This window comes from Pelobates fuscus, chromosome 5 (genome assembly GCF_036172605.1).
Source record: "Pelobates fuscus isolate aPelFus1 chromosome 5, aPelFus1.pri, whole genome shotgun sequence".
In the NCBI taxonomy this organism is placed as follows: Eukaryota; Metazoa; Chordata; class Amphibia; order Anura; family Pelobatidae; genus Pelobates; species Pelobates fuscus.
In genome coordinates, this window is record NC_086321.1 from 43,902,742 (window position 1) to 43,916,491 (window position 13,750).

A 13,750-nucleotide genomic window follows, 5' to 3' on the forward strand; every position below is an offset into this window, starting at 1 on the left:
CTGAAACATCTTTGAATGCTCAGGGTCACTGAAAGAATGAGGAAATACTCCGGGATTACTAGATATAAGAAGTCAGGGCTTGCAGGCCTGTCCAACCTGCCGCCCGCCAGATGTTGCTGAACTACAACTCCCATGATTCTTTTAATTAAACAGATAGCCAGGGAATCATGGGAGTTGTAGTTCAGCAACATCTGGGGGGCCGCAGGTTGGACAGCCCTGGCTTAAAGGAACACTAGTAACACGATTATGTACTCCTGACACTATAGTGTAAAACCCACTGTTTAGGTATCAGGTGATTTTACTCCCACGCCGCACCAGTCTCGCCATAGCTGGCTCCATCATGTTCCGCCTCTGTGGCTGAGATCATTAAACTTCCCATAGGAAAGCATTGGGAAGCTTTTGCACATGCGCGAAAAAGTGCAGCGCGGCGCCAGTCAGCATCTCCTCATAGAGATGTATTGAATCAATGCATCTCTATGGGGAACGTTCCTGTGTGGAGATGCTGAACACATGGGAAGCACCTTTCTAGTGGCGGTTTGAGTGACTGCCACTACAGGTGTTACTAGGTAGTAATGTAAACTCTGAAAAGGCAGTGTTTACATTGAAATGCCTGCTGGGACTGGCTGTAGACACCAGAACAACTACATTAAGCTGTAGTTGTTCTGGTGACTATACTGTCCTAATAATAATATACACATTGTGTATAAAATTAAGCATCTTGCATTTGTGGATCCTGTAACTTCACTGAGGGCATAAATGCTTTAAATGCCGGGAAAAACCTTTTAGCCCCTGACTATCCAGAATGTTTTCTAATATTCAAAACACATATGCCAAACACTGTCATTGTTACTTATGAAAGAGAAAATTCAAAGTGAATTTAAAATTGAAAGCCAGGGTAATCGAACTAAAAACATGGCTTAAAATATTTTTTCCAGTTTGGCCATTTTGACCTTAAATTCACACTTTTGTAAAACCACTCTGAGTATGTTTCAGCTGAAAACAATGTGTGCTTTTATTATTCTTAATGTCCATTAGAGGGAGCCAGATCACCCAGTCAGGCTCACAGTGAATAGCAAGATTCAACTGATCTACCTAGGTAAAAACCACTTTGTGTACTTTATGTTTAATCAAAAGCAGCATCAGTAACTTGTAATAAAAAAAAAATGTTGCCAATCACAATAACAATTTTAGTTACAATACATAAAGATATAGTTTAACCTTGCAAGAAAAGATACCTATATGGAGCAGATTTAATTTCATATATCAAAAGCTACAGGAAAAGTCCCTTTGTTCTAGAACATGGGTGGGCCAACCTTTTGGCTTCCATGGGCCGCATTGAGCGCAGTGGAATTTCCTTGGGCCGCACATAAAATCTATAACAAATAATTTATATAATAAAACTCCAAAAACCTTTTTCTTAAATAGGTTTAGTAGATAACTCACTTGTTGGTTATCCTTATGCGGAATTGCAATATTTAAGAATACTAACTTAGGGAGCTATCTACTAAACAAATACACATGTATATACATATGCACACAATCACGCACACACATATACAATCACAGATATATACACATAATCACAGGCACACATATACAATCACAGATATATACACACAATCACATACATACACACCCACAGACCCACACACACAGTCACACACAACCACAGACCCCACCCACAAAGTCACACACAACCACAGACCCTACCCACAAAGTCACACACAACCACAGACCCCACCCACACAAAACCACAGACCCCACCCACACAAAACCACAGACCCCACCCACCCACACACAAAAACCACAGACCCCACCCACACACACACAAACAAACACAGACCCCACCCACACACACACACAAACACAGACCCCACCCACACACACAAACAAACACAGACCCCACCCACACACACACAAACAAACAGACCCCACCCACACACACACACAGACCCAACCCACACACACACACACAAACACAGACCCCACCCACACACACACACAAACACAGACCCCACACACACACACAAACACAGACCCCACCCACACACACACACAAACACAGACCCCACCCACACACACACAAACAAACAGACCCCACCCACACACACACAAACAAACAGACCCCACCCACACACACACACAAACACAGACCCCACACACACACACACACAAACACAGACCCCACCCACACACACACAAACAAACAGACCCAACCCACACACACACAAACAGACCCCACCCACACACACACACAAACACAGACCCCACCCACACACACACACAAACACAGACCCCACCCACACACACACACAAACACAGACCCCACCCACACACACACACACCCCACCCACACACACACACACACATACCCCACCCACACACACACAAACCCCACCCACACACACACACACACACAAACCCCACCCACACACACACAAACCCCACCCACACACAAACCCCACCCACACACAAACCCCACACACACACACACAAACCCCACCCACACACACCCCACCCACACACAAACCCCACCCACACACACACACAAACCCCACCCACACACACACACAAACCCCCCCCACACACACACACACACAAACCCCACACACACACACACACACACACACACAAACCCCCCCCACACACACACAAACCCCACCCACACACACAAAACCACAGACCCCACACACACACACACTCACAATTTATAGCAGGGCCGATTTCTAGTAAACTTTGCACTTTATATAACATGAATAGAAAAAGGGGACAAACTTTTCTCACAAAAAGAACTGTAGCTTGCTAAAATGTTTTAGGTGTTTGGAGTGTACCTTTAACATGTGGTTCCAGTTATCTTATAACTGGAACCACAGGTTTATATTAAGTAGGTGATATGGCCTGTCAATTTCACAGTATGCAGAGTTTATAGGTAGAATCATAAATAAATATAAAAATCCAGCACTGAGTTTGCTGTCACTCATTAGGAGAATCCATTATCGAAAACAATCCGAAAACATGCATTTAGAAATCAGCCAGGATGCAGAGTACACTAGAGCAACAATTAAAACACAATAGACCACAGGCAATAACGTCGATCTGTATAATTTCACTGTGGTTGGTCTTTTTAATTACATAGTATGCCAAACTGCCTGGCATAGAAAATCATAACATGTAACTCTTTATAACCCCCAATAGTGATGTCTACACTGAGGAACCATGCAAGCGTACAGCACTATGGAAAAAAGCCTGAGCAAGTGTATGCTTGTTACTTTCAATGTAAATGCTCTTCCCCGATTGTAAAATCATGGGGAGATTAATTTGGCCATTAGCAAATGTGCTCCAGAGAGGTTTTTATTTTAAACAGACAGCACTGAATGGTAATAAGACAGCACAGAGACCACTGGATAAAAACAGTCAGCGTTGGATGTAATAAGACAGCACAGAGATCACTGGATAAAAACAGTCAGCGTTGGATGTAATAAGACAGCACAGAGATCACTGGATAAAAACAGTCAGTGTTGGATGTAATAAGACAGCATAGAGATCACTGGATAAAAAAAAGTCAGGGTTGGATGTAATAAGACAGCACAGAGATCACTGGATTAAAAACAGTCAGCGTTGGATGTAATAAGACAGCATAGAGATCACTGGATAAAAACAGTCAGCGTTGGATGTAATAAGACAGCACAGAGATCACTGGATAAAAACAGTCAGTGTTGGATGTAATAAGACAGCACAGAGATCACTGGATAAAAACAGTCAGTGTTGGATGTAATAAGACAGCATAGAGATCACTGGATAAAAAAAAGTCAGGGTTGGATGTAATAAGACAGCACAGAGATCACTGGATTAAAAACAGTCAGTGTTGGATGTAATAAGACAGCATAGAGATCACTGGATAAAAAAAAGTCAGGGTTGGATGTAATAAGACAGCACAGAGATCACTGGATTAAAAACAGTCAGCGTTGGATGTAATAAGACAGCATAGAGATCACTGGATAAAAACAGTCAGCGTTGGATGTAATAAGACAGCACAGAGATCACTGGATAAAAACAGTCAGTGTTGGATGTAATAAGACAGCACAGAGATCACTGGATAAAAACAGTCAGCGTTGGATGTAATAAGACAGCATAGAGATCACTGGATAAAAACAGTCAGCGTTGGATGTAATAAGACAGCACAGAGATCACTGGATAAAAACAGTCAGTGTTGGATGTAATAAGACAGCACAGAGATCACTGGATTAAAAACAGTCAGCGTTGGATGTAATAAGACAGCATAGAGATCACTGGATAAAAACAGTCAGCGTTGGATGTAATAAGACAGCATAGAGATCACTGGATAAAAACAGTCAGCGTTGGATGTAATAAGACAGCACAGAGATCACTGGATAAAAACAGTCAGTGTTGGATGTAATAAGACAGCACAGAGATCACTGGATAAAAACAGTCAGCGTTGGATGTAATAAGACAGCATAGAGATCACTGGATAAAAACAGTCAGCGTTGGATGTAATAAGACAGCACAGAGATCACTGGATAAAAACAGTCAGGGTTGGATGTAATAAGACAGCACAGAGATCACTGGATAAAAACAGTCAGTGTTGGATGTAATAAGACAGCACAGAGATCACTGGATAAAAACAGTCAGCGTTGGATCTAATAAGACAGCACAGAGATCACTGGATAAAAACAGTCAGTGTTGGATGTAATAAGACAGCACAGAGATCACTGGATAAAAACAGTCAGGGTTGGATGTAATAAGACAGCACAGAGATCACTGGATTAAAAACAGTCAGCGTTGGATGTAATAAGACAGCATAGAGATCACTGGATAAAAACAGTCAGCGTTGGATGTAATAAGACAGCATAGAGATCACTGGATAAAAAAAGTCAGCAATGAATGTAGTAAGACAGCATAGAGATCACTAGATAAAAACAGTAGGCGTTGGATGTAATAAGACAGCACAGGGATCACTGGTGAAAAACAGTCAGTGTTGGATGTAATAAGACAGCTGTGGCGAAACTAACCTCGGCACTGGGCATTGGAGAAGCCTGTTTGCCCGCCTCCTGCCTGCTGACTATGGCCCCTGGGAGATTTGACCCTTTAAATACAGTATTTGGGCATATTGTATTTTATTATGCTGCTGCTGGCCCTTCAAGAACCATCTGGGGACATACTGTGACTTTTGGGAACAATGCCCCTTTAAGACTATGGCCCTTGGAAGATATTGCCTGTTAAAGAATATTTCAGCAGATATTGGAGCAGTTCTGCAGCTTTAAATTGGCACTTCGGATACAGCCGAAGTAGTCGAAGTGGCCTCCATTAGACAAACGAACACGTGGCGGCGGCCATCTTTGTTCATTCAAACGAGGTCAGCGGTATGTGTAGCCAAATCCATGGAACTGAAATCGGCTGCACATTTCAACAAACACTGCTGACCCTTACCTTCTCCTACACTCTGTTTTCAGCTGCAGAGACTGTCCCGTTCGGCAGTTTGAACTCACTGCTATACTAAGCTAAATGCACGAACGGCCCAGTTCGTGCATTCGAATGGGACTTAGTCATTTTTTCAGTGTGAAATTGACCGACCGCACAGCCCAAATCTATGGAACTGTTTTGGGCAGGAAAATGTGCCTGCGGTCGGTCACAAAGGACTTCCAGCTAACTTTTGAACTAATGGAAGGATTTGCATGATTTTTGAGTATGTTTATATTTTAAGTATGCTGATTAATGGATGTATATTTTTTAAAAGTTATAGTACATATTGTACATATAGTACATATATAAAAACTGTATTTTTCCTGCTTGTGATAATTATGTAATTATTATAATCCATTGTGTACCATAATCCTCAAAACGAAGTGTCGTCTCGTTACTGGGGGAATCTGCTACAAGGGATTGCTATGCTAGTCATAATCCCCTGCTATATCACTACTAAGCTCTTGTAAGAGCTTGTTCCTGTCTTGGTCTCTGGAGGAGTCTACAGTGGTTATGGTGTCGGCTGGAGTGCTTGGAGCCCTCAGGAAGCGCTAGGAGCATCCTTCAACAGAGGTACCCAGTCAGGGTGCCCGTCGACCCGTTACAACAGCATAGAAATCACTCGATAAATACAGTCCGCGTTGGATGTAATAAGACAGCACAGGGATCACTGGTGAAAAACAGTCAGCGTTGGATGTAATGACAGCACAGAGATCACTGGATACAAACAGTCAGCGTTGGATGTAGTAAGACAGCACAGAAATCACTGGATAAAAACAGTCAGCATTGGATGTAATAAGGTGGCACAGGGATTACTGGATAAAAACAGTCAACGTACCTAGGTACCCACTTACCCATAACCCTCTGTTCCAGGAGGGGCGATCGGGTAGCCATTACCACCTATACCACGACACTCCAGTGCTTATGTTGAAAAAGGTCATTCATGAGAATGGGATAAAAACCCTCTCCCAACTGCTGCCTAGTCAGGCCGCTACAGGCATTCAGCCTCTATACTACTCCCAACTATCCCATTTCATACGCAGTACCAACCTTCTCCCGAAAGGGAATAGGAACCTTACGAGATTTGAAAGACTATGCCAACAGCACACATTAAAAAATAAACTTCTATCAACAATGTTTCTATCTTGGCAGAAGCAAACACCCACATCATTCCATACTTCACAATGAGGTGGATGGAGGAATTACAGTTGGCCATCACACCGAGTCAGTGGAAAGCTATAGTCATGAGAGTACACACATAGTCCACTAACCTAAGCACCCAAGAAAGCAATTATAAACGCATTGTTCGATGGCACTATACACCAGCAAAAATCCATAAAAACACATTTATAGCGTGGCTTTGTCCAGAGATCCAGAAGTTCTGGAAACGCAATCACACAATGATTCAACCAACCACCTTCTCAAATTTTCCTTGTTTCCCTGAATACATTTTGTTCTTAGCACTTATACCACATGTCAAGGCTCCTACAGCCAAATTGATATCTCATCTATTCATAGCTGCTCATCCCAGCTCTATGGAAGCAGGCAAACGCACCTACAGCCAGGGAATGGATACACAAAGTTGAATTTATAAGACAAATGGAAGAGATCACATTCTCCGTTATCAAAAAATTGTCGAAGTTCGCTCAGACATGGAAACCATGGCGCATTTACCCAATCGCAAAACATCCCCCATGACACTTAGCTTACTCCCGAGTAACTCAGGATACTAATCTGGGAAAATTATTGAAGATGAGATAATACCATGTCCCTTGTACCCCAATATAGTAACAAATTGAGATATTGGACGGTAATGGTGTAGGGGGTTATCGTGACTATCCCTTGTTATCTGGGCTGTGGCAGTTTATATATGAATAATTATGCTCCAATGTTATCTATGTATGCTTATGATACATTGTTATCTTTGCAAGACAGTAATTCAATTTATTCAAATTGTACAATGAATGATCATGCTCCAAGGTTATCTATGCAAAACAATAATTCAAATTGTACTATCTTTTGACTTGTGTTTTCAAAAGTCTATATATATCATTTGCAAAAAATAAATAAAACCTTATTAAAAAAAAAAGTCAGCGTTGGATGTAATAAGACAGCACAGTGATTGGATTATAGGACAGGCGCAGTAAAGACGCACTGATCAACCACTTTTAATATACATTTCATCATTACTTACAACATGAAGTCCTGTTCCCAGGAGGGTCGGTCACCTCTGACCGTCACAGTTGTGCTCTTCACATTCTGCACCTTTAAGGTCACATATGTATTAAATTTATCTGCAACAAATACAAAGTTGGTAAATTAGTTCAGATATGGTTCAGAAATCAGTAAGAGATATAAACACAACTAGCACAAACTAAAAAAAAAAAGTGAGACTTCTCTCAAGACTTGGCTGTCAGAGTGCTCTGATTGGTTGGCTTACCTGTCAACTAGGGATCAACCAATTTTGATTTTTTTAGAGCAGATACAGATATTCTGTGAACTTTCAGGCCAATAGCCGATAACTTACCGATATTCTGTACATTTACAATTTTGAAAAAATAAACTAATCCTAAAGGTAAATGCACAAAATAAGACGATACAAACATAAAGTGCGCTGTGCCTTTAAGACCCAATATAATTTTTAAACAGTGAAAACAATTAGTGCAATATTGTACAAATAAAGTGATTAAGTGCATCAGATGTGCAACACACTTACAAATATAAATATAAGTATATAAAATGTGCAAAAATCTTTTAGTGCAACAATTTTGTGCAATAGAAAACCAATACTTAACTTTCCCAATTATGGAATTTGCTTTAAAACTTCTGTCAGCAATCCAATATGTGTGTCAAAAAGAGACGGGAAAATGCACAATCGTAGGATAATATGTTCAAATATAAATATTAAGAAAATATAAACCAAAACACTCACAAGGGTAGAGCAATCAAGTCTGCTCTAAACTATGATGGCTTCTCATGCAATGATGCAGACTGGAAACTGTGCTGAAGTTTAAATCCTTTATTGATCGCTATATCTGGCAGGTAAGTCCCTCTTTGGCTTTTTCCTTCTTATGGTAAGTGCTGTGCTTTGCAGTCTCTCTTTCGGCGCCGGCTTTACAGAGTCTCTGTGTGCCGAAAGGACTTCCTGGTCTAGCGTAATGACGCGTTTCGCCGAGGGGTTCGGCTTCATCAGATCATTATCACACCACAGTCCCATTATAAGTCCTAAATAGGGGGCATATTCACCCAAATAGGTCCGAAAAAACGGCTTGCTGATAGGTCAGTTCTACATGACTTATTTATTAAACACTCAACATATTTGGCTAGAGGAAGATTCACTAAACTGTTAAAATGTTAAACATAATTCAAGGTTGCAATATATTCTTTTGCAACCTTATGCAACCTAATACATAGAAATGCACACCAGTGTAAAATATTGTCCACATGGGCAAATTAAAAGATAAATTGTGGACAACAATACGTGGGGCAAACTATACGTCCACTCCATAAGAGAATAGGGGAGCATGTTAACAATATTTTGAAAGGAGTTACACAACATAGTGTCTCAGCACATTTTAGATCAAAACACAATAAGGACCCTAAAGGTTTAACGTTTTTAGGTATAGAAGTAGTAAACAAATCTTTTAGCGGGGGTTACCATATTTCCAAAATAGGAAGAGAGGAAATGAAATGGGTCCATAGACTAAAGACCACATGGTTTAAATATAGAATTTGATCTTTTTAATTTTTTCATAATTCTTTATAACTTTTGAGAAGTTCTTTTTAAAGTGCTATGAATAATAATCTCTCCTCTTTTTTTTTTATATAATTTTGTATTTTAGTGGTTTTTGCATTTCCGATTTTTAGTAATTATAATTATATTTTATATTATGTTTCTTCATCTTTTCAAATATATTATCTTAGCCATTTTTATTATGGTTTAATTCATATTTTAAATGTAAATATTTTCTTGTTTATTATTCAATGTTTATCAATATTTTACACTGGTGTGCATTTCTATGTATTAGGTTGCATAAAGTTGCAAAAGAATATATTGCAACCTTGAATTATGTTTAACATTTTAACAGTTTAGTGAATCTTCCTCTAGCCAAATATGTTGAGTGTTTAATAAATAAGTCATGTAGAACTGACCTATCAGCAAGCCGTTTTTTCGGACCTATTTGGGTGAATACGCCCCCTTTTTAGGACTTATAATGGGACTGTGGTGTGATAATGAGCTGATCTGATGAAGCCGAACCCCTCGGCGAAACGAGTCATGCTCTGACGTCATTACGCTAGACGGCCGCTAAGCCCCGCCTCCCGGAAGTGTTTGGAACCAGGAAGTATTTTCGGCACACAGAGACTCCGTAAAGCCGGCGCCGAAAGAGAGACTGCAAAGCACAGCCCTTACCATAAGGAGGAAAGCCAAAGAGGGACTTACCTGCCAGATATAGCAATTTTTTAAAAGAGTCAATAAAGGATTTCAACTTCAGCACAGTTTCCAGTCTGCACAATTGCATGAGAAGCCATCATAGTTTAGAGCAGACTTAATTGCTCTACCCTTGTGAGTGTTTTGGTTTATATTTTCTTAATATTTATATTTGAACATATTATCCTATGATTGTGCATTTTCCCTTCTCTTTTTGAGACACATATTGGATTGCTGACAGAAGTTTTAAAGCAAATTCCATAATTGGGAAAGTTAAGTATTGGTTTTCTATTGCACAAAATTGTTGCACTAAAAGATTTTTGCACATTTTATATACTTATATTTGTAAGTGTGTTGCACAACTGATGCACTTAATCACTTTATTTGTACAATATTGCACTAATTGTTTTCACTGTTTAAAAATTATTTTGGGTCTTAAAGGCACAGCACAGCGCACTTTATTTTTGTATCGTCTTAGTATAGGTGATTGAGCTTTTTCACTGTATATAGTGCTGCTTATAAGTAATTATTGTTGTTTTATAATTCAGCGCCATAATAATACTTGTGTGTTTTTATCAAATGCTCAAAATATACATGCCATGTGTAGTGGATGAAGTGTGTTTAGACAAGGGAGCTGTGTGTGTTTGTGTAGTGTGTATATAATGAATGCAGAGTGTTTGTGTAGTGTGCGTAAAGTGAATGCAGTGTGTGCGTAAAGTGAATGCTGTATATACTAAATGCAAAGTGTGTGTGTAGTGAATGCAGTGTGTGTTTGTGTAGTGTGTATATAATGAATGCAGAGTGTTTGTGTAGTGTGCGTAAAGTGAATGCAGTGTGTGCGTAAAGTGAATGCTGTATATACTAAATGCAAAGTGTGTGTGTAGTGAATGCAGTGTGTTTATTTGTATAGTGTGTGTATATAATGCAGTGTGTTTGTGTAGTGTGTGTATATAATCGTAGGATAATAGTGTGCAGTATGCATTATATACACACACTACACAAACACACTGCATTATATACACAGTGTGTTTGTGTAGTGTGTTTATATAATGCAGTGTGTGTAGTGTGCATTATATACACAGTGAACAAACACACTGCATTACATACACACTACACAAACACACACTGCATTATATAAACACTGCATTATATGCACAGTGTGTTTGTGTATTGTGTTTATATTTATTCTTTATTTTACTTTTTCCCCCCAAATATGTATAAATCAAGTTCACATTTTAAAAAAGAATGTATAGTTAACAAACTAATGTATTAAACACATATACACAGTACAAACATGTACACTAAGATTTGTAAAATCTTCCTATTTATTCTGCTGCTGGCTCTGCCCCTGATCTGCCTGCTTGGCTGACATCATCAGAAGTGTTGATCAAAGGCAATCACAATGCTTTACCATAGGAAAGCATTGGATTGGCTGAGACTGTCAAGGAGGCAGATCAGGGGCAGAGCCAGTACAAGCGAAACACAGCCCTGGCCAACCAACATCTCCTCATAGAGATGCGTTAATTCAATGCATCACTATAAAGAAAGTTCAGTGTCCGCATGCAGAGGGTAGACACACTGAATGCCAGTCACACTGTGCAGCACTGCCCCAGGAAGCACCTCAAACAGCCATGAGGAGTGGCCAGTGGAGTTATCACTAGGCTGTAATGTAAACACTGCCTTTTTTCTGAAAATACCGTGTTTACAGCAAAAAGTCTGAAGGTAATGATTCTACTCACCAGAACAAATAGTATAAGCTGTAGTTGTTCCGGTTACTGTAGTGTCCCTTACACTTTTGAAGAGCTTACTTTCAACCCTTGCAAGGGTGGGTACAGTCACCTAAATGGGGACTATGGCACTATAACATTAGGAATACACATTTGTATTCCTAATGCTATAGTGTTCCTTTAAGCCATGGGTAGTAAACCTTTTAATACCTACCGCCCACTTTTGGATCTTTGGTAAAATTACCTTACTCCCCACCAGTGCCACAGTAACCAATATTATAGCGCTAATGCGATTAAAAAAAAAGACTTTTAGGAGGAGGATTTTTTTTATTTTTTTCTTCTTTTTGATTTCCTTTTTTTCTATTTTCTATTCTACTTTATTTCTATGTGTGTTTGCGAGGTGCTGTGTAGTTTCTTCTTTACAGAATAGCTAGTAATGTGCTCTGGGAACCTTTAGTTACGTTGTAAATACTTTTTCTGAATTGTTACTATTGTTTCAATATCTTTTGTTACTGGGAGGATATTGGTACAATACATTCACCAGGTGTGGCTTTATTACATATTGCAAAGTCTAATTATTCCCACTATGATGGTGGAATACCCATCGGAGACCAGTCTACATCAAAGTCCCAACCCTAACCCGGCCATCGATCAAAGTTCTTGACACTAGTGCACCAATTCCAGTGCACAAGCATCTGGAAAATCGTTTTATTCCATACAAAGTCCACTAAAACGAGAGAAGAATAATCCTAGGTGTGCAGAGAGAATGCGGCTTCATGTACACAGGAAGTGACTACCAAGGGTAGTCTGGGACTGCCTCATAAAAAGAGCTACCCCGGGTAAGTGTGAAGGGTCAGGGACCCTTCAGGCTAGCAGTTGCAGGTAACATTTAGGACCTGGCTACTGGCTAGTATTGTAGGATTTGAGCTTATAACTCTTGCTGTATTTATGTCTGAGTAACGTAAAACAATAAAAATTCTTAGTGGAAACTACATCAATTTTCAGAATGCCGGTTCATCTTCCTTTGGCTCCAACATTGAAAATACAGCAATACACAGTTATGGACCTGTCAGATAACACTACATGAAATATATTGCACTAATTTGCAAGTTTAATGGACCCTGGACACTTTGTAAACTCTCAGCAGGGACAAAGAGTTGAAAGCAAAATACCTGAGAAGGATGTAAGGAGCCACCTGAGAATTACCAGCCTGTCTAACCTGTGAAGCGAGGGAAGATCTAAAATATTAATGGATATGCAATGAAATCAAATGGGGTGCCTGCTCAGACACAACATGGATTTATAGAACGTGACATGGAATAAATGTGTGAGGAACATATTGGATCTTTAAAGAACCATTCAAGGATGCCCCACACATCAAGCTCAGGTTCCCTTGCAGGGGATTTACTGCCAGATGAAAGAAATTTAGCTGTAAATTGAAATCTTAATGTGCCAAGAAGTAGAAGAAAACCAACAGAGATAAAAAATGATGTTATACACTATGAAGCCGAAAGGTGTGTAGACAAGTTATGGTTGAACATCATTGTAACGGAGCTTCCTGTACCCTGGCTGGGTACCTCCGCCAAAGGACTAGTTCCTAGCTGGAACAGGGGACGAACCGCAGCGCTTCTGCCCCCCCAGTCACCGGGACTTGACTGGGGTCCTGGAACCTCTCCATCTTGGGGATGCTCTATCCACGCCCATGGACTGGACGACACACAGTCCTGGGAGCTGGAGTCCTTACAAGGACTTTCCCCACTGAATCCTCCACACTGGAGTGATTAGCCCTTTCCCCTCCCAGTAACCAGACAACACATAGTTCTGGGAGTACAAGCTGGAATGCTTTAGTCTGGTCAGACGGCCTGCTTTTACGCAATAGCCCCTACAAGGGGTTTCCAATCCAACATTACAGGGAAATCCCTCCCAGGATCCTCTGTGCCTGAGCGTTAATTACCTGAGCAGACACTTATAATCTAATTGTCTCTTAGGGACAGAAAATATAACAATTTATAGAACACTCCAAAATACACATAAAAAAACCACAACAAAAGTTACCCCTGATAGCCCTGATCTGGGTGACCAACATATCCAAAAATCACACAGATCAGTTCAG

The 13,750-nt window shown here is 40.1% G+C and overlaps 1 protein-coding gene across 5 annotated transcripts in view; it reads right to left on the reverse strand.

Annotated features, from left to right (window-relative positions):
- The window catches only part of UNC13B (unc-13 homolog B), a 463,085-nt gene that overhangs the window by 325,170 nt on the left and 124,165 nt on the right, over positions 1–13,750 (reverse strand). For all 5 annotated transcript variants that reach the window (XM_063453773.1, XM_063453772.1, XM_063453770.1 and 2 more), the window contains exon 3: positions 7,676–7,775. In XM_063453773.1, the coding sequence (XP_063309843.1) occupies positions 7,676–7,775 (100 nt within the window). The remainder of the gene's footprint in view (positions 1–7,675; positions 7,776–13,750) is intronic.